Below are 21,174 nucleotides of genomic sequence, written 5' to 3'. Positions count from 1 at the left end.
TCAATTCACTGTTCAAATAATTGTCTAAACTTTTTTAAATAAAAGGTTTTTCATGCAGTTAAAGGTATGATATGCAGGATAAAAAATAAAAAAAAAACCTCTCAATCATCTCTTATAACTCATGTCTCTATCTAGACCTGTACTTTGTCTCGTTTCTCTCTGCTCTGTGCGTCTGTTTGACCAAGGGTGGGGCTCAGACACACACAGGCACAGAGTAGAGAGGTAAACAGTGGAAGAGGGTGAATTGTGCCTGAATTCACACAAAATCTGCATTGTGGCACTTTCTTGCAGGGCTGTACGGAGGTTGCTTTACAGTGTAACTGCCAGAAAAAAAAAAGATCGAATTTCTATAATTCCCTCTGTTCTCTATGACACCACTTCCTCCCTTCTATCAACAAATCCTGCACAGCACACCTTTAATATAGTAATGTAATATTTTGAATTTTAGTCTCCAGTGTTTTTCTCACCAGGCAATTGACACATTCTATTGAGAATGATTTCAACTAACCCATAAACAGCTTATTAGCATGTAAATACTCATCACTGATGTCAGTAAAAAAAAAAAAGTTACCAGAATGGCAAGTGCCTGGTGAAAATCATTAAAAGCTAAAATTCTAATTTTAAAGCCATCTCTTTGCTGTCTTTTATTGTCAGGTCTATTGTGGCTAGCAAGAATGCAGGGGAACCTTAGGGAAAGGAAGGAGAAGACTGTGACATCACAAATGCTTTTAGTGAAGCACACATCAGTGATGACATTGTCCTCTTAGTTTTTTTCCCCACAGAAAAGTCAGGCAAATGCGAACCGTATCCTTTCCTATGAACCTATAGAGGAGCACAATGGCTGCATCTCAATACAGAAAGTTTCCTCTCCTCATATCCTCATTTCTTGTACTGACAGTTCTCCCTTTTTCAATTAAATATAAATAAACGTTGAGGGCCATGAAACATGGTAAATGTTTTAATGCGATGCAGACATGCAATATTGCCAGCGGGGATTGTTAATGATGGGAGAACTTCCAAGCCTCTACTGCAAGAAAATATTAATTTACATAGCCTTGAGATTAGACTTCTCTTCAGTGGAAGGTGTATAAAAGGGGTGAGGAGGACAATAAGAATAAACTTCTTTACAGTGTTGAGAGGCAGCCATTGCCCCCTTTTAGCACTGAAGCTCTGGAGGGGGCAGAAAAGATGCAGGAGAGGAGAGGAGAGGAGAGGAGAGGAGAGGAGAGGAGAGGAGAGGAGAGGAGAGGAGAGGAGAGGAGAGGAGAGGAGAGGAGAGAGAAGAGGGTGCAGTCCGCTTGCATGTCTAGAATCACGTTTTCCAGTGAATCTTTTACTAGTGTTGGACCATGCAGACAGACGCACACGCCTTACGAAGGAAAGCCGCATTTTTCTTCACGGCTCCACGCAGAGACGGAAAACGATGGCTCTTACCTGGGGGACAGAGAGCATGGCTCAGCAAGACAAGCACACACACACAGATACAGACAGCAAAGGCACTCACAATCAGCACAAATGCGGAAAAATGGACACAAACTGTAAATTCAAACACAAATGATCGCATGTACTCATGCTGGCTCCGATGCCATAGAGTACATTATCTGTTGCAAGGAAACATGATTGCTTCTGTTAAATGAAATTCTCTCTTTACAGTCACACCTATCACTCAAGCTGTAACTATAACTGCCTTTTCCTCTCTTGTGCCATTCAGTAATGCAAGTGTCATGAAAAGACTTTGCCATCACATGTGAACCCGAACCTTCTCACTCTCCACAGTAAAAAGAAATTCAGAAAAGACAGAGAGACAGAGAGAGATTGAGAAAATATATTGAATTCAACGGGAGGATTCGTATCCTCGAGAGCTATGTAAGTCAACATTTAAAATACTAAGCACTACACAGTACAAAACATTTTCTCATCCTATTATCTATTCTCCCTATTGACCAACACAACAGCTATTGTCTCCTTTCCACTTCACCTCTTCCTCTCACACTATTTCCATCACTGTGAGCTGGAGCATTCATCAGCATGCTCCTCCATACTGGGGTCATCCTATTGTTGGATTCTGTTCATTCTTCCACTGCTTCCGACGCGATTTTCCAATCACACTTGTACAGTAGCAGAAATAAAGAAAACAAAAAAACTGCATACACAGATATGTAGCCTGAAATATAGCAAACATTTAGTACACAAATAAACAGCTACACACACTTGAAATCATAGAGTAGCTAGTCATACAGTTATCAGTTAAATTATCCAAAGGATCATTTAAGCCTTGATTAAACTGCAGACGATAATGATAAATAAGCGCCACCGTATTCAAAAGCACACAAACACCAAAGAGCCCTCGCAAACAGGTCCCACATTAGCGTCAAACATAAGGCCGAAGAGAGAAATACAAAAAAATAAACATGTAGGCTACACATGCAAACAGAGATGGGATGAGGATTGACCAGCTATATACAGAGATTTTAATAGAAAATACTGATGTAATTTTCATTTTATGAACACCGATATCACAGTCAATGGCGAACACAAGAGGCAGCCAAGACAACTTATGCCATAATACACATTTGTTATGCCTATTTTTATGTTACTGTTTTCAGTAGGGGTTGTCTGGTGACCTGGATGAAGTTCCTAAGGAATATTTATCCTCATGGCGAATGCAGAGGGTGGAAAAGTTTCATCATGGGACAAAGAAAAGCAGACAGCTGGAATATATTGTCCAAAGTATGCAGATACTTGCAATCTAAACTTCCAACAGATATAATAACACGTGAAAATGAACAGTAACATGACCTCATTTAACTTTGTTTTAATACTGATTAAAAACTTCTGTCTTATTAATCCAAGCTAAAGCAAAGTAGTCCTGACATGTTTCTCCCCTCATAGATGGGACATGTAAACCCTCCATCTCTTAAGGAGGCTGTGGATCTTATTATCATTTCTTCTCATTTCAACCAAAGTAATCATATTATTACATTTTGAAATTTTGAATTACGACCGAACACACATAGAAACACGTCACAGACACACACAACGCGGAGACGCACACATACCGTCCTGAGAGTCAGAGGAGTGACTGAACCAGGCAAGCTTACTGGTCTTCTTACCCAGGTGGGCTGGAGACACTCCTACCACAGACAGCAGTGGCAAGACGCCAAAACAAGACGACAGCATGCGAGAACAAGATGACAGAGGGTGAGAGCATGCAGGACACACGTTCACGCACATACAGTATCCCCCCTGAGACGACAGGAAACACACATAAATGAGTAGAGGAGACATCATCTGACACATTTACATAAATAGTTAACTACCACACGGTTCATATCACATCATTGCATCTGAGTGTGTGTGAGCAGGTGTGCAGGTGTTGGTCATGAATCACGGATGATAACGGCCGTGTTTCAGAGGTTCTTGACGCTCATGCTGTTACTAAAAACAGTGAAAATCAATACAATGAATGACATTTACTACTCTGTCACCAAAAACAACCACACACAAACACACTATGAATATCTGTCTTCATATGAGCACACCATTCACGTCATACATCAATATTACGCTCCTGTAGCTCTTCATGTAAAGGCAGGATGATAGATAGTCACATAGAAAGGTGTGTGTGGTCTCTGCGTGCGTGTGCGGTCACCAGTGTGACTTGTTCATGATGTGAAATCCCATCTGTTCTCTGTCCCAGATACCCTCTGTCTCTCTATTTTTCACACACGTACACACACTCACACTCTATATATCCTTCTTTGGTATCATCTATTTTCCTTGCCATCTCTCTCTGCGCTATCTTTTCCTCTGTTCTCCAAGTCTCCAATCCCTTCTTAAGACATGTGGTTGTGTGTGTGTGCGTGCAGTAGTCTATGCAAAATGTCCTGGGCAGCAGGGACAAACTGCCCTCATTCATCTTCCCAGAGGAGGATCCATCTATCGAGGAGAGGGGGAGGCAGAGCAATGAGAGAGCAAGTGACTCGATTTTCCACCTTCACAAACAGACGGATGATTGATCCTTCTGATGGAGAACTTTGGATTTTATGTATCCATCATTATGTCAGATCAACTAAATCTAAGGGCCGAAGTAAAAGCAATGGACTGAATTTGCATCCAGCTAATATTAATACTAGTTAATTGTTATTTCTAAGGCAAATACTTGATTTTAGTAACAGCAATACGCATGTCTTATCATGTATACAGTGTGCCTTGTCTTCTTTTTATTTCTACAAATAAATGGGGTTTTATGGACTTTGTTTGTACTAGCACCGATGCAGAACGTGTAGAATGTGAAGGAAAAAATCAGCTCAATATTGTGATGTGACATTTTTCAAAATTGGCCCAATTGGGAGACCACATAGTGTATTTGTTTGTTTGTTAATGTGCTTATAGCTCATACACTGCTGATGTGTTTTTGCCACACTGATTGGCCTGGGGGAGCACAACGGTAAGAGGTGAAAACAAGTAGAGGTTACACATTAGCCACAGGGGTGTTGTGCCTCATTTTCATGTAAATTGGGTCATTACTCATTTGACCATGTTAATTTCTTGAGATTCACTGAAAGATTAGATCATCTTTTTTTTCTCTTTCTTTTTCTCTTCTGTCTTCCCTTGGCAGTCATCAGTGTTTCTCAGAATGAGCCAAAGTGCTTTGGAGACGATGAGCGATCTGTGTGCAGAATCCATGCAGATTGCATGCTCTCCCTCTGCATATATTAAGTCTGCATCATTCATTCATTCATCATCACTGTGGGCAAGCTGCACTCCAATCCATTATGAAATAGCTCACAGTGCATACTGTACAAAGTGAAGAGTACATCCACAAATGTAGACACAATCCCTGTCTCTCTTTCACACCATCCCTCTTTCAAGTTCTTCTCTGTGATCAAACCTCCAGGTCAAAAGAAGCCAGTTCCCTACTCTCCCTTCCCAGGAAATGCAGCTCAGTCTAGGGGAAACATGTGCCATGTGTGGCTGCCTCTCTCTGGAGGTGTTGCGGAGAGAGACAGGGTGTTAATTTGTGTGTGTTCATTTCTGTCAGAATACAAGCGCACACATTCCTAAGGGTGTGTACCTACAGTGTGTGTGTGTGAGTTTGTTTGTTGTGTGTATGTGAGTGTGTGCCCAGAGGCTATTAGCTGAAGTCTGACACATTCCACTAATATCAAAACAGGCTTTAAACCTCAAGAGGGTTCTCAGCCAAAGCAAGCAGACAATATTAACATCCTCTCAGTCTGTCAGTCAGTCACTCTGTCAGTAAGTCAGCCATTCATTCACCGACTATGAGCCACTACCATGTGATGGAGACTGCAGTGAGTTCACTACTTATAGACCAAGCTCAGGATTTGACACCAACATATGCACGCCCACACACATGCACAGTTATCCTCACAGCTTCTTGGTGCACTGAGGACAAAATATCCTCAGATATAAACACAATTTCACCATTCCAACCAGACCTTTTCACGCAAAATCTTACTGTACCCAAAGTACAGAAACGCCTACCTGCCAAAGCCACCACACAACAATACCTAAATCACACATTCAGAGGCATAGTCATCCTCAAGACAAACTGCAGTAAGGACAGATTTTCACTCCCTCGTGGCCTATTTTACTGTTACATCACACACATTGGTACTCACGGTTTCTAGGTTTGTCATCGTCCATGCCCTCCTCTTCATTCTCTGGGTCAATGTCTTCAGCCTGAGTGATCCAGTCTAAATAGCCCTATATTCACACACACATGGACAAAGAAAATACTGATTGGTTAGCAGGACTAAAAGCAATGAAATGTTTACACATCATCGTGTCATTGTTTCTCAATGTTCCTGTCACTTATTTCTATTCAGTTATTAAAGTGTAGATAATCAATGGGCTTGCTTCCAAATACTTGTGTTCTCAGGTAACAATGGCTCATGCATATGTGCAATGTGCAATGTGCATTCATGTAAAATGTCTTGAGTGAATAATGTAGCCAGAAGTTTTCAACGGTGTTAAAATATTGTAGAGCAGCATTCTGCTACACATTAAGTTGCTAAATATAAGAGGGGCTTATAAAAGTCAGGTTAGGACTTTTTTATGTAACAGGCTAACAGATACATTTTCACTGACTTTGATGGGGGAGTTATTCTTCATTACTTTTGTGATGTGATTTACAGATTTCTTTTAATGCATTTACTTGTCTGTCTTAATTCTTATCTAACTCTGCATAGCTTGTCGCCCCCCTTGAATTTCCATTTACACATTATTCTATTGAAAGTTAGTGGCAAGAGAAAAGGCCTCAATTAAACAAGCACACATAGGACAGCTTACCTTGAGGTCCTCCTCCAGTTGCTGCTTTTCTCTGAGTTTCTGAAAGTCACCTCGTGCCTTGGCCTTCTCCCTCTCCTTGGAAAACTCTCTGTGAGGAGGAGAGCCGGATGGAGGGGTGGGAGGGTGGCACAGTAGGGGGTAGAGATAGAGGGAGAGAGGGAGAGAAAAAGACCGGAAACAGAGGGAGGGGAAAAAGAATCTGAAAATCTAGACTGAAGTGTTGCAAAATGAATCATGCGACAATGCTCCAATTAAAATAGAACATTATACAGTACATCAGAATAGGAAGGAGGAAAAACCTGCTGAAGAGAGAGAAAAAAATTAAAGTGAAATGAGAAAAGCTCTGCCAGGGAGAGAACGTGTTAGTATGCAAATGCAGATGAAAGCACATCCAGACTGTCATATTGCTTCCACATCTCAAACAATCCAATTTATCTAGATGTATTTTTGAGCAGCTAACAAATAGATTTAGTTGAATCCAGTTCTCTTTTATGTTGGTAAATGTGGTAATGTCATTAAGCCTGTGCTAGTGGGAATATATTTAATTTGAGACTGGAAGTGATTTATTCATGATGGGGCCACATTCTTTAATTCATGTGGATTACACCTTCAATGAAAATGAAAATCTTATGGCAAAACTTCTGGTAGTCCGGCTACAAATTCAGTCCCGAAGTGTCTGACGGCCCACAAAATGTACGTCTTTTATATCTGTACTGTCCCAGGGCAACAAGGCCCCAGGTACTCCCATGCCTGCTGGGAGTTGTAGGCTCTGCTGTGTCCTGGGTCCTCCGCTGCTGGGTTCCCTCCCAGTTGGAATGTGCTGGGTACAAGCCCAGAGGGAGGGACAGAGAGGGCACCCCTCACCAGCTGTACCGCCTCAGCTTGCTTCTGTCAAATTGGAGGAGAAGTGGCTCTGCACCGAGGTCATCGCGCATCACTGAGCTCCTCACCTTTTGTCAGCCACCTCATTCTTTCGGTCACCAACCAGAGGTTCTGGCCATAGGTCAGAACAAAGATATACAGGTAAACCTAGAGCTTTATTTTGTGCCTCAGCTATCTCTTCATATAAAGTTCTCAGTTTTCCATGGAGAAAAAAAGATTGAAGTGTGTACACGATTTAATTTCCTTATCTATTCTTATTAATACAGTAATATTAATAACAACACCTTCTTTTTGAAAGTGATGGGATTTTTGAGGATGATGTGGACAAAAAGGACATAAACTAAGATGATTTAAGACAACTAAGATCAATGTTAGGAGAGTGTGAAATTTTGAGATATTATGATGAAACCGGCGGAAATTACTTCTAGGTGTCAGGACAAAAGAAAGAATTAAGGGACGTTTGATTAAACGCTGCACTTGTGAAGGTCAACGTCAGGTTTAAGCCACAGGAGTCTGTCTGAAAAGAAGTCATTTGAATGAGATCTGACAGGAGCTGGGAGGCCTGAGAACATCAGCATTAAAAAGGTGTATAAATCCACATTGTCCATCAACAAATAAAATTGCGTCTATGTCGTGAATATTTTGAATGAAATACAGTGAAGAAGAGCTCCCTGCTAGCCATCTCATATCTTTGGTCTTGGATTTGGACATACAGCCCTGAAAACCTGCATATATAATGACATGAAATAGTTTTGGACATGTTTGGGGTTCATCTGAATGCAGTTGGAACATAGATGTTAATCAAACTCGTGTGTTATGTTTAGTTTTATGGGTCCCTGGAGAGCAAGAGCAGCATCTGTAATGAAACTCTATAGATTGTCATGTGCTATTTTCATTGATTTACACAGACTATAGGCTGGATAAGAATTAGAGAGTGTGTGCATGTGTGTGTGTGTGTGTGTGTGTGTGTGTGGGAGGGTATGAGGGTGAGAAAGTGTGTGGAATGATGAGGAATGATAGAACCTCATATTCCACCTACAGACGGCAGAGACACACACTCATGCACACACAAGACGGAATCAATGAGCATTAGGACAAACTGTTATTGTCTTGCTTTAGCAGGAGACCATTCCTATTGATCTGTGTTTGTGCGTGCCAGTGTGTGTCTATACCGAATGTGTCTCTGTAAGGCATCACTCTTCATTTTCCCGTTCCCATCAAGTCATTTTTCTGTCCTAAACCATCACTGAATTCTCTCTTTTCCCTCACCATTTGTTTCATTTTGTCTCTCTGCATTCTCACTATTTACTTATTACATCAAATCCAGACAAATGCTGTCACACCTGATGTTTCTGTCTACGCGCTTTCTTCCTGTTTTGCCATTAGTTATTATGCCAATCTGAGACCCACACACACTCAATGAAGCAGTTGGTAAAAGGTCAGGCTGTGTAGTGTGTTGACAGCATCATTAGTCAGAAGTCAGACAAAGAGTCAGACAGCCAAACCCCCCAAGCTGTTTGGACCAGATAGACCTCTATTATTTTTCCCACAATGCCTCTGTCACATCACTCCGGGTATTTAGAGTTAGATTCAGGTCAGTCAGTCACAGGTGAGACACTCCAATCCCCTAAACCTGTTCTCTACCAGAGTTTATTCTAACCTCAACTATGTGAAGAAACCCATATTCGAAGTTTGACTGAATGGCTAAGATAATGAGTAACTATTATCAAAATAGGTGTTGGTGGGAGGCCAATAACCTGGAAAGGTTCAACAACCTATAAACCTATAAGTGAACTATATAATGTATTCCCAGAAGCTTAAAGTGAACAGTAAGCTGCAAAGTATCTGTCAATATCCTCATAGTGTTCAACAAACACAGCTTTCATTTGGCGTAATATGAGGCTGTGTCCACTGGAAGCCTGAATTTATACCGCTGGCTTATGGTTCTCTTCATTTTAAAATTAGATGACGGTGTTTTCTGCCATCGCAGCAGTGCAGAGAATTGAGCATTTTATGATAGTAATAGTGCTGTTCTATAGAAGCAACACTATAGGGTTGTAGAAAGACCTTTTGGATATTACCACTGAGAGAGGTAACATAACAAAGGTCCTTCTGTCGCATGTCTAGTATGTATGTTTCTACACACTCCTGACCTGTACTGAATTTACCACAACACATTCCTGTTCATGCTTTGGACAGTACGCGTTAAACCAAATGCCATTTACAGTTGTGAGCAGGAATAAGACAGAAGAGTTCCCGTCAACCAAGCTCTCTAAGAACAGCATGAAAAAGAGAAGTTAGTTTGAATTAGTATGACTTTTGACCTTCCCCTTACCCGCTCAATACCCCCAGAACCAAGTTTAGCACAAAGAAGGATCCGATGATGATCAACGTGACAAAATACACCCAGGGCCACCTGTACCCTACTGCATCATTCACCTGAATGCACCAAGGATGGGTAGAAGACAAAGAGAGGGAGGGAAAAGGAGGCGAGGGAAGCAGCGAGGGCAGGGACGAAAGTGAGGAATATACAATAAGGAGTAGTAGGAGGGAAGGGAGGGAAGAAGTGAAGAGGGAAGGAGTTAGATCCATAGTGAAATTTCCCAACAGATGGAACCACTTGCTTCTTTAGGATCCCTGCTGGGATTATGGTGCATTCACAGTATTTGTCAGAGTCACTTAGAGGGCCACATGGCAATGTATTTGGCCAGCTGTATTTAACACGGCTCTGAAAAATGACTATGCATGGCTATAAATGACCCACATGATAATCAAAACAACTCTTCTTAGCGCATGTACATCTGTGAAGAAGAAAGGTTATACGTTTAAAAACAGTTTGATTCACTTGAGTTGAACACAAACCAGCTCATTTCAGGCGTAATGACTGTGAAGAGAAGGCATTTTAGTCAGACACTTTAATGGACTGTGCAGCAAGACTCCCATGGTTTGGACATCATTACTGTCCTCATGACAAATTATTCCTAATGCTCACACTCTTTCACCTAAATCTTTTATGTATGTTTTACTGTTATAGCTTTGGATGTACTTTTGAAGGGTAAGTTATTATTAACAGTATTTTTACTATTTTTGTCATTATTGTTTTATGTTTGTGTCCAAGATTGTTTTTTAACTTCTGTGTTCAGCTTACTTTTTCCCGGTGACTCTGATGGTTTTAGTTCCCCATTCAGAGCAGCTTTCCATCCCATAATCTACGTATCTAATGCCATGTCTCCTTCAGACTCCACTCTCTCGTTTTAGTAGTGTTCCACCTCCACGGCTGACCTGAGGGGTGAATTATTAATACTCCAGTGTGTCCCTACAGGCCGGGTGGTGCTTGTACTGAAACAGCGTGACTTGGCAGAGCGAGGTAAAACAGCACCCAGTCTGCCTGCTGTAGCAGCATTTATTGAAACTAAACATACACACAGACACAGCACATGCCTACACATGCTGCAGGGACAATGTTAGCAGATGAATTCTAATTTGAGATATACATGTATGTAAACAAACACGCAAGATATTTAAATGCAGTCGGGTAATTGAGAAAATGTCCTGAAAATGAGCCTGGACTGAAAGACGGACTAAGAAAGAAAAGTTGCTTGTCTATGTAACTAAATCCTCCTGGTCAAAAGAGGCCAGTCGAGCAGGGCTGGGAGGTTTGTGTGCGTGTGTCCTCCTGTCCATCACAGACAGATTGTGACAGAATGCAGCCCCATGAGGTCAACTGACATGAACATAACAGGTAGACAGAGGGTGTGTCATTGTTTCGCCTGTGTGTTACTGTATGTGTGTGTTTTTCTCTCGGGCTTGTGACAAAGGATTGATTGAGTGTAAGAGAAAGGTGAGAGAGCAGCAAATTTTACTCAGTTCAGTGATCGTCAGTTCATCTTTCCACAACTGCAGAGTACTAGGATCTGTATTTCAAATTTACTAGTGGACTGATGGGATGTTCACCCTCCTCTTATTTGCATTTAAACTGTTCTGGGTACTACTTGACTGTAGCAGGATAATGTGCAAATTGGTGTTAATTTAGACTTATTTTCAATTTAGCTAGATTTGCACTGCATTTGACCATCTTTTGGCATTTGACTCTACAGCATGAGAACCTGCATTTTAAAAACAGCCAACATAAATCAAATAGCCTCAAAACAAAAACTTTAGACATAAGATGTAAAGCAGAGTATTTGTAAAGTTATATCTAGAAGAACATAATTTGATAACTGTATGTTTTATTTAATGGAAAGCCATGCATTATTTGTATTTGATCCCCCTTTTTAATGGTTCATTGCAACCTTAAAAATCCACCATGAGATGCATTCTAAATGTCTGGCTCAGGGAGTCTTGTAGCATTGTCATTTACCACCTCTACAACATTACATACTGTATAGTCACATCACAAACACACTCTCACTCACAGACATTTGTACACACATGACAACAGCAGCACGACCTCTTACCCGCTCAACACCCCCAGAACGAGATTGAGAACGAAAAAGGAGCCGAAGATGACGAGAGAGACAAAATAGACCCATGGCAGCTCATAGCCCATAGCATCCTGCATCTGAGAGAGACAAGAGAAAGAGCAGAGGAGGAGATGAAGAGAAGAAGGGGATTAACAAGAAAGGGGAGATAAGGGAGATGGAAGGAAGAAAGGGATGAGAACAATGGGGACGGAACAAGAAATGTGGCAGAAAAAGGTTTGAGAAGATTGAAACAGAAAGAAGAAGTGAATGAGAAGAAGAAGCAGAGGCCGAGAACAGACAGAAAGTGTGTTAGAGAGGGGATAAAAGAAGGAAAAAGAACACAAGAGCATAGCAGTGCATTTAAGAAAGAGCAGTAGAAAGTCCTTCCGAAGCAAGAGTGGCAGTATTGTATGAATTGTGTTTCAGTGTGTATTCAAACCCCTTTGTCTGTCTGTTGGAAAGCAGGTGCTTAACAATAAACCATTAGGAACAACACAAACTGCTTTTACAGCTCAATGACAAACCTTAGCTCTTATTCAGCATCTGTTTCGCAGTTACACAATCCCTTAAGAAACCTTTTTCTTGGAAAGGTAGCTCGGCCTTTACAGGAAAAACCTTTATATGCTGTGACTCAACAAGTTTTCATGAAAACCAATTACAATCTGTTCTAGAGGATTTACGGTATGTGACACAAAAATATCTGTGTGCGATCAATAAATATGACTTATTTCAGGATACTCAGTTGCAGGCAAACACACCACAGACTCATCTGGATATTGCATTAGGGATGGCTTGAATAGACGCAGATCGTTATTAGGGCTGATGTAAATGGGATGTGGACAAGACAATGTCTAAGCCATTTAGTATCAGGGATTTGATCGATCATAAATGTCAGAGCATTAATCTGCACGTAAATTCAAAAGCAAAGGTGAATATTTCCAGTTTACCCTCACAGAGAGATAAAAGGGACATAACAGAGGAGAGAAGGGAGGGTTCATTTGCCACGACAGCAGCAGATGTTGGACGTCATTAATCTAAACCCTGAAAATGGGAGACAATAAAAACTACGGAAATGCTTAAATGCCCAAACTAAATGAAAGGCTTGGACCTGTCTGAGTGTTTTCCCGTAATCATTTGTACTTATAACTCCTAACAAATAGGCCCCATTCATTACAAAGAGAGCTGGCAACACAAGCGTTCTCATAATAAGGAAATTATACCATTTAACTGATGTAATGTGTTTGTGAGCGTATTTATGTGTGTATGCAGAAGGTTGCAGCAGACAGGGTGCAGGAGGGGTGAAGAGCTAGGAGGCTCTCTGCTCCACGTGTATACAGTGCATGTACTCACACACACACTCACACACGCACACACACATGCATGCACACACGCACATACACACACATTTACTGATAGAATGGTTCATTGTTTACTGAAGATTTTTCCTGATGTCTAACCCCAGTTTGTGCCCATCATGGTTTATCATTATATTCTAGATGCAGAGTTCACAGACTGTTTCTCTGAAAGCAAAATCACTAGAGACCTTTCAAAAGCCTGAAATTTAGTTGCAAGTTCTTAACACTGTTTTGAATGTTTTTCCAAAATCTCCAAAAGACTCCCTTTCCACCTGGTTGAAAATCTCATCTCTCTGTAGTGTCCAGATTTCTTAATTCAAACAAAAATAGTAGCATTAGTAAATAACGAACTGTATGTTTTTGCTTGATCAAAAGTTTATAAGGTATATCAATATATGTTCTCATACATGTTACACAACAAGGACACAACAGGAAAGGAAAGGAAATTTGTAACTTCTTGCAATTGTTTTTTGGATTAGAGAAGATAATCAAAGCTCAAGATACAAGATAAAAATCAATTCATTGTGCAGTGGATTGATTGTTTTTTTGCTTCACTATTGACAGAAGGCACGGAAAATAAATACTGCCATAAAAGTGTTAAGTGTTGTTCAACCACCTTCTGGGGTTTTGGAAGAAACGGATGCTCGGCTCTGTGACCTGAATATAATGATAATACAATAAAAGCAAATACCAGTGTTACCTGATAACTAGAAAATCAGCACAGTTGAATTGTGCTGCAGCAAAGTCATTGCAGGAAGGTGATATATTGAAAACTCATCTGTACCACATGAGTGCTTTGCAGTGTTGACTGAAATGTACAGGCATACAGATGACCTTTCAGAAGCGGCCATGTCAGCCCTAACCACCTATAATCAGGAGATCATCAATATCATAAATTGTGTGTGAAGTCATACCTCTGTTGCAGAAGTCGAAATCAAACGCTTTCTGAATGAGGTACATATGGGAGTTTGATTGAACCTTCCTAGACATTGATTAAGAGCACAGAATAATCTATTGGTTTGTTTAGCTGGACGGGGCTGCTGCATGCTCCTGGCCATTAACTGAGGAGCGGATACTCTTTGTGTGTTCACACATGTCACTGTGGCTGTATGTGTGTTCACTTGACACGTGAATTAAGAATCAGGAGTCATTGCACGTTCTAAATGAATCAGTGCCTTCAATTTCACAGTGTATTGTCTGCATCGATTTAGCCAGAGATATGAGCTTACACACACACACACACACACACACACGCACACACAACACATAAAACATAATCTGTGCGTGTCTTTGTGTGCACACCTGTCCTTCAGACAGAAGTGTTTGTGTACTGCTTTATAAGCACTCATGCAACACTGATGTTACAGATACAGTACAGTGGTCACACATAGTCACTCACTCCACTCATACACACAGAAAGACACTGTTGTGGTGCCCGGCTCACCCAGTACAGCACGTCCGTCCAGCCCTCCATGGTTATACACTGGAACACCGTCAACATGGCGAAGGCAAAGTTGTCGAAGTTTGTGATGCCGTCGTTTGGGCCCTCCCAACCCACTTTGCACACTGTTCCATTATTGTCACAGTGTCGGCCATAAGCTCCGTCAGGTGCACACGGTGCTGGCTTTTCCTCTGAAATGACTACGACAAAAGAGACAGGAAGAAGAGACAGATTTGTACATCTTTTTGAGACAAACAGACCTGACATTTTGCTGGTAGCAGCCGCTGGTTCAAAATCCTCAATTTCTTTCAACACAAAACAATACTAAGGTATTCTAGATCAGTGGTTTTCAAATTGGTTCAGGGGACAAGCACAGGTCCATGAGGTCTCAAGCAAGGGTAGAACAGAATAATTTAACTTTCATCATATATTTTTAAAGATGGAACATCAAAGAAACAGGGTTGACACATTTCTTAACCCTCATACACTAAATAAACTACTCAGAGGCTCTGGTATATTGGTATGCCCACTAGTATGTTCCTTTAGAGTTAAAGTTGACAATTCTCAACCTTCCTTTCTACTTCATTAGAGATATCTTCTCACATCTTTTGTACCAAGGATTATACCCTGAGAGTTTCATACCCATCCAGTCTTACAAGCAGTCCAACCAACACCTGACAGTCACAGATAATGACTGGGTCTCTTAACGCTAAAATGACTCCCACTTTAAGATTCTAAAATCAATCTACATCTAACAAGAATATTTTTTTTTTAAATACTCTAAAGGAAAGTTATTTATGCCGTGTTAAACTAAAAACAAGCAGAGCAGGCATGATAAAATAAAACCTATGCGAAAAGGCGCAGCACTAATTATAGAAAACAAGCTCTTGAGGATGATGCATAGGATAACAGAGAGTATTCCACCAGCACTTACCCTGTGCAATACTAATGCCTCTCATGGGATCTATAACATCACCATAACAACACTCAAGTCCATTTATACCTGGGGGCCTTCACTGAGAATTGTTTTAGTCATTTACGGCAGCTGCTGTTTCAATTATTGCCAGAATCACTCATACTCAGAAATGTAATTGATGGTTTAAATCATTAATGGAGGTTATCATTTAAGCTGTTTAGGGTATGTGCTCTGTTGGCTGATGGTTGATGTCTGTCTGCAGTCAGTGGTTTGCGCACACATCATTCCTTACCTCAGGCACATCGGGGAAGTGAAGTGACAGTATAGAGTTTGGTCATGATTCAGTTGGAAAGGTTTGCATGGTAAAGTATTCACCTGTGTGTCTTGTGTGTGTGTGTGTGTCCTTGTGTGAATATATGCTTACTGAAGCATGCTTTCACACACAGTTGACTACATGCCTCAAAAGTTATCTAAGTAGTGAAGTGCGGTATGGGAGTGTATGTGTCTGATCATGCGTGTTTGTATTTGCATGTGCGCATCAGTGCGTGACAGCCTAGATACTCCCTCTCTCGCTGTCTCTGATGTGTGAGTGTCTACCTGCATGGTCGTTATAGCAGGTCTTGTGCATCTTGCCCATGAAGAGTTCCAGGCCGATGATGGCGTAGATGATGATGACAAAGAGGACCAGCAGGGCGATATGGAGCAGGGGAACCATGGCTTTGATTATGGAGTTCAACACTACCTGTAAACCTGCAGAACACACACAGAGGAACCGATGACGACACATAGACACAAACTTTTTACAAAAAAAGAGCATCGAAACAGTCAGTTATCACAATGTAAATGATAAAAGCCTTGTGCAGTGCATCATACAGCCAAACAGTTGTAGTTAATCACCATGTAAGCACTCAGTCTGACAACTGCATTTCTTCTGAAGAATTAATAATCTTTCTTTAGAGAGAGTGACTTCAATCAGCTTCTCAGAAAAAAAAAAAAAAAAACACAAGAAAATGTAGTCCTTTATTCTTCTGTTAATAAAGGAAAGCTATTCATATACCCAGCTCAACTGACGATCACAACTAAATTGTCATCAATTTGTATTTGAGTGCAATTATTCACACATAATTTGGTGACGTAAATGCAACAGCAAAGCCACAGTAGGTGGCATCAATGACTGAGGAATACTTGGATTGGCTCTGGTGGGATCTGTTGATTAAATTACATAACACAGTACCTGTTCCACCTTTTACAAAAAAAACCACATTTGTCAACACATCATTGTTTCTCTAAATTCTACAGCATGTATGCAGCAAAGAAACTGGAAGCCTTCAGAAAGATAAATCTGTCAGTCAGTTTGCTAATAAGCCAGCAAACATGATACTGATGAGTTGCCATGATATCAATTCAATACACAGGCCAATGATGTTGGACAGGGTTCAGTCTAAATATTGTGCACTGCAGCAGCTGCGCTTCAAAACTGGATGACAAGAGAGTGGGATGTGCACTGGCAGCCCGTGCATTTGCCTGGTATTGTAATCACAAGAGTTGTCACACACATACACACACTCACTCAGGTGCACACACTCGCACAACTTTCATCCAGGATATCTGATCCTTTCCACTCTTCTGGCCCGTTGGATTATTGATTTCTGCAGTCACTAACACAGACAGGCTGACAGACAACTCATCTACTGCTCGTACCATCTGAGTATCTGACAACAGCACAAGAGGACTGTGTGTGTGTGAGAATTTGTATGTGTGTGCATTTATGTGTCACTGTGTGTGGACTGTATGTGTGTGCGGCATCCAGCAGCAATATCAGCTCCAATCTGTTGTTCATTTCTCACTCCCCTCACCCAATCACCATTCACACCTGATCCTCAGGGAATCCATTCTTCTTTCTTTCTTTTCTCTCTTTCACTTTTTCTTTCTTTCTTTGCTTCCACAGCTCTCAGTACTTACTGGGTACTCCAGAGACCAATCTGAGAGGTCTGAGTACTCTGAATGCCCTCAGAGCCTTGACATCGAAGCCTGCCGCCTTCCCTCCAATAGGAGTGGCGCCGTCCCCCTTAGTGGCCTGCTCCAAGATCGCACTGAATAACCTGCAAGACAGAAAGTAATGACTTCAATTACCATCATCATCAAGCTGACATCCCATTTCCACATACTAGAGAATATCTAAGCGAGAGGAAAACAATGAAAGAGATAAAGAACACAGCGATATGATACAGAGAGATGAGTATCTGCAGTTGGCCTTATTTTCTATTTCCTCTGTTTCAACTGCTGTCAAAACTAAGTGGATCCATCTACACAATCTTTATCATAATCTATAAAAAAAAAATAAAAAAATGTGAATTTAGATATCAATCTACCTAGGGACCAAAACTTTAAAAGTAAAGAGAAAGCTGAAGACATCTGCACTGTTTCACAATCAAATGTGTTTCCTGGAGAAAAGTCAATGGTAGGAAATAAAGCAGCTTAATTAGTTAGCTCTCCAACACAACAATAGAAAGTGTTTCATCTGTTCCCTCTGTCTTTCACAGATAAGGCAATTTGAGACACTCCGCTTTAATGATTTGACAGTCAGCTCAACAGAACACTGTGCATGTCCGCAGTGAGGAGAGCTGCCTCTAAAATGTGTTTATAAGTGTGTGTGTGCTCATAATACTGTTAGATTATAACGTACGTTTAATTCCATGTGATACCACATAACTGTCTTTGTAATACCGCTGTAATATGGAAATACATCATTTCACATATATGTATAAATAATGTAAATAATGATCTTAAATAAAAGGACTTAATTTGTTTTTAATCTCATGTCATTATCTTCAATGGAATTATTTACAGACATCTGTTCATGAAAGGACCACTAGAGATGATATGGATTATTTTCAGATGATATCAGCAACCAATGAATAACCGTTTCTCAAGGTTGATAATAATAAAAGTTTTTCACATTTTTGTATTTTAGTTGCCACCCTGCAGTTTATGCACACCAGGGGGGTAAGAACAGCTAAAATGTTGTGAGCTCTTATAAGATTTGCTGTGTTCAAACTTTGAGACTTTTTTCTCCCCTTTATGACACACGTCTGCTCTATTCTTTGCATTTATTGGCAGATCACAAACCAACTTCAGAGCTGCAGATCGCCACCTACTGCACTGGTGTCGATAGGTGCTGCACTGTTAAGTCAATGAAAGCAAAGGACAGTATGACATGGGGATCAAACAGCAGACCCCCTGAACTACCCATAATACCACCATTGAAATTCTTCTCGAAAGCCTTCCAAGAAAAGGGAGGGGTGTGCTACAATCACTTATATATTACAAGGGTATAATGTTCAGGTGTCCCCACACCTTTGACCACATGTTGTACAGTGCATTGACAAATATCCTCCTCAATAAAAAGGCTAAGCATGTTTTTATCCTGTTGCCCTTTGTTGGCTATCATCCCGATGACATTATTTACAGACATCTGTTTTGATGTGAGTGACTCACAAGCTGGGATTTGTGTACGTCCAGCTGAGCTTATCACTCTCCCTCTCCCCTCTCTGTCTCTCTGAGATCCTTTAGAAATCACCATACAATACCATTTTCCAGCTAGCGCGGCTCAAAGGCCAGTCGGCGGCGCGTTAGTCATGGAGAATTATCAATTAGCACAGATGAAATGGCCACTTGAAAAGACCTCTCAAAACATATCGCCCTCTCTCTCCCTCTCAGTCTATCTCTCTCTCTCTCAGCCGCTCTATTTCGCACTGCCTCCCTCTCAATTTGATTCACTCTCTCTCTTGGTGGGAAGCACGCCTTTGAAACCGAGTAGGAAAAGCATTTTCGAGGAGCCACAGTTTTGCACCATCAGCATTTCACCCAGCATGTTTAGCCATGGTAGGGTGTTAAATGATAATTAAAGCCTCTGAGTGTAGCACCACATAATGGCTTGTGTACATCCACAGATAAAGATAGCAGAAGCTGTGCACATTCATAAAGATAACAGGGGGTCGTGTGGTTTTCACAGTAGTCAAAACAACACAAGACCACTGAAAAACACAACATCTTTGTAATTGTAATTGTATGTTATCATCAATAAATCTCTTTACAACATATTTCTAGCTTTACCTACAAAATGTAGTGAAAATGTGCATCACAAATTCTCATAGATGATGTCTTTGGATTGCTCCTTTTGCCTGACCAAGTCAAACTATTAAATTCAATAAACGATATGTTATTGTTATTTGTCAATTGACCAATCTGCTATCAAGTAAATGTTTTAGCAGTAATTGACTTTAATACTTTAATATGCTTAAAGGTATCACTCTCTCCCTTACATGATGACGCTACAGCCCTTTGAATCGTAAATACTTAAGAAGGAGAACCTGTCAGCAAGGGACAAGCTCTAACATCAGTGTGTATGTGTGTGCATGTGTGTGTACAAGTGTGTGTGCCTGTGCGTGTGTTTGTGTGCCTTTGAGGCTGCTCAGCACCAGGTACAAGCTCTTTCACCCATATGGTGAACATTCCAGAGGGAGCGAACTCTGTCACTTCTCATTTATACACACAAACACACACACACCCACACACACACCCACACACACGCACACACACACACACACAAGAAAGAGAGAGAGAGGTTCTGGCAGGCTGGCAGTTAGCACACACACAGGCACAAAGACAACCTCTCATGCATGCACACACAGGGACACATGCTGCCACAGCCGATCCTTTCCTGGATCTGTGTGTCTTGAGTGTGTGAAAGGGAGGAAATGTGTGTGTGTGTTTGCGTGTGTGTGTGTTTCATTTTAACATTCTCAAACTTTCCTTGTATTTACAGTAATCATTAAATAAAGCTGCACCTGTTGTAAAAGAGTGCTGTTGAGTTTGCTGATAACAATTTCATATGATTTGTATAGATCTTTTTAATATCTGCCAAAGAAGGAATGAAAGGCTTACAATTATGATTTTGACCACTAATTATTAAAAATCTGGTCATAAGAGAACAAGAAAGTAATGACACATTAAGGCCTCTTCATTTCAATAAAGTGAAATGAAAAATAGAAACTCCCTTTTTAAGCAGCCTTTGGACCAATGGAGTACAGATTTCTGAGTTTACGAGGTGCACTTGAGTTTTACAAGGCCTATTATTTGTCTATTTACAGTTTATTTGATGGGGACAGATACAATAGACTGTACACAGATGAACTTGAACAGCTGTTTGTGTATTGTAGTGTTTATACCAGATGCTAATTTTGTAGCAACAGTCCCTAAAAGGGCTTTTATGTGCCAGAGGTGCACACAGGACAGCCAATTAAACCCTTGCTTATCACTGATGGACTAACAGGACCCTTAGCAAAACCTTAAATACTAGTTGCTTTAAGTCTTTCAGAAACATATGTCATTGTCATTTTTCTGTCAGTGACCATTTACACGTCTTCACATGGTGTTTGATTTCAGATCTCGCCACAAAGAGAGGATATGTTTTTACGCAGTGTGAAAGTGAAAGTGTGCTTATTGTGGCCATGAAAAACAAGAAAAAGTCAAACAGTTCGTATTTTGACAGCCAGAGAAAGTCTAGTCTGGAGAGGCTGTTCAGTTTTAATCTCCCAACACGGCAAGCGTCAGTCCTCCTGGAGTGTCCTTGAGCAAGACACCGAACCCTGCCAATTCTAGAGCTCCAGCTTGCATCTGAACTTATGACTTGTGGTAGGGGTGCAATGTAAAAGACAAGTTCCTTGAAGGAGTGAATACTATATTAGAATAGCGACTGAAAGAAAGAGAGAGGGAGAGACAGAGAGAGAGAGAGAGAGA

At 40.8% G+C, this 21,174-nt stretch overlaps 1 protein-coding gene across 9 annotated transcripts in view; it reads right to left on the bottom strand.

Annotated features, from left to right (window-relative positions):
- The window catches only part of cacna1c (calcium channel, voltage-dependent, L type, alpha 1C subunit), a 210,730-nt gene that overhangs the window by 54,612 nt on the left and 134,944 nt on the right, over window positions 1-21,174 (bottom strand). For 5 of the 9 annotated variants that reach the window (XM_037121307.1, XM_037121309.1, XM_037121311.1 and 2 more), the window contains exons 5-10: window positions 17,335-17,474; window positions 15,970-16,122; window positions 14,460-14,656; window positions 11,655-11,758; window positions 6,316-6,403; window positions 5,646-5,730 (exon numbers count right to left, since the gene is read on the bottom strand). In XM_037121307.1, coding sequence (XP_036977202.1) covers window positions 5,646-5,730; window positions 6,316-6,403; window positions 11,655-11,758; window positions 14,460-14,656; window positions 15,970-16,122; window positions 17,335-17,474 — 767 coding nt within the window. Of the gene's footprint in view, window positions 1-3,059; window positions 3,135-5,645; window positions 5,731-6,315; window positions 6,404-9,532; window positions 9,637-11,654; window positions 11,759-14,459; window positions 14,657-15,969; window positions 16,123-17,334; window positions 17,475-21,174 lie in introns of all 9 variants that reach the window. The other 4 variants (XM_037121308.1, XM_037121312.1, XM_037121315.1 and 1 more) reach the window with 2 other exon arrangements.

Source organism: Acanthopagrus latus, chromosome 14 (genome assembly GCF_904848185.1).
Source record: "Acanthopagrus latus isolate v.2019 chromosome 14, fAcaLat1.1, whole genome shotgun sequence".
In the NCBI taxonomy this organism is placed as follows: Eukaryota; Metazoa; Chordata; class Actinopteri; order Spariformes; family Sparidae; genus Acanthopagrus; species Acanthopagrus latus.
Note: the sequence above shows the minus strand (reverse complement) of the source record. Positions and strands in the feature narration are given on the sequence as shown.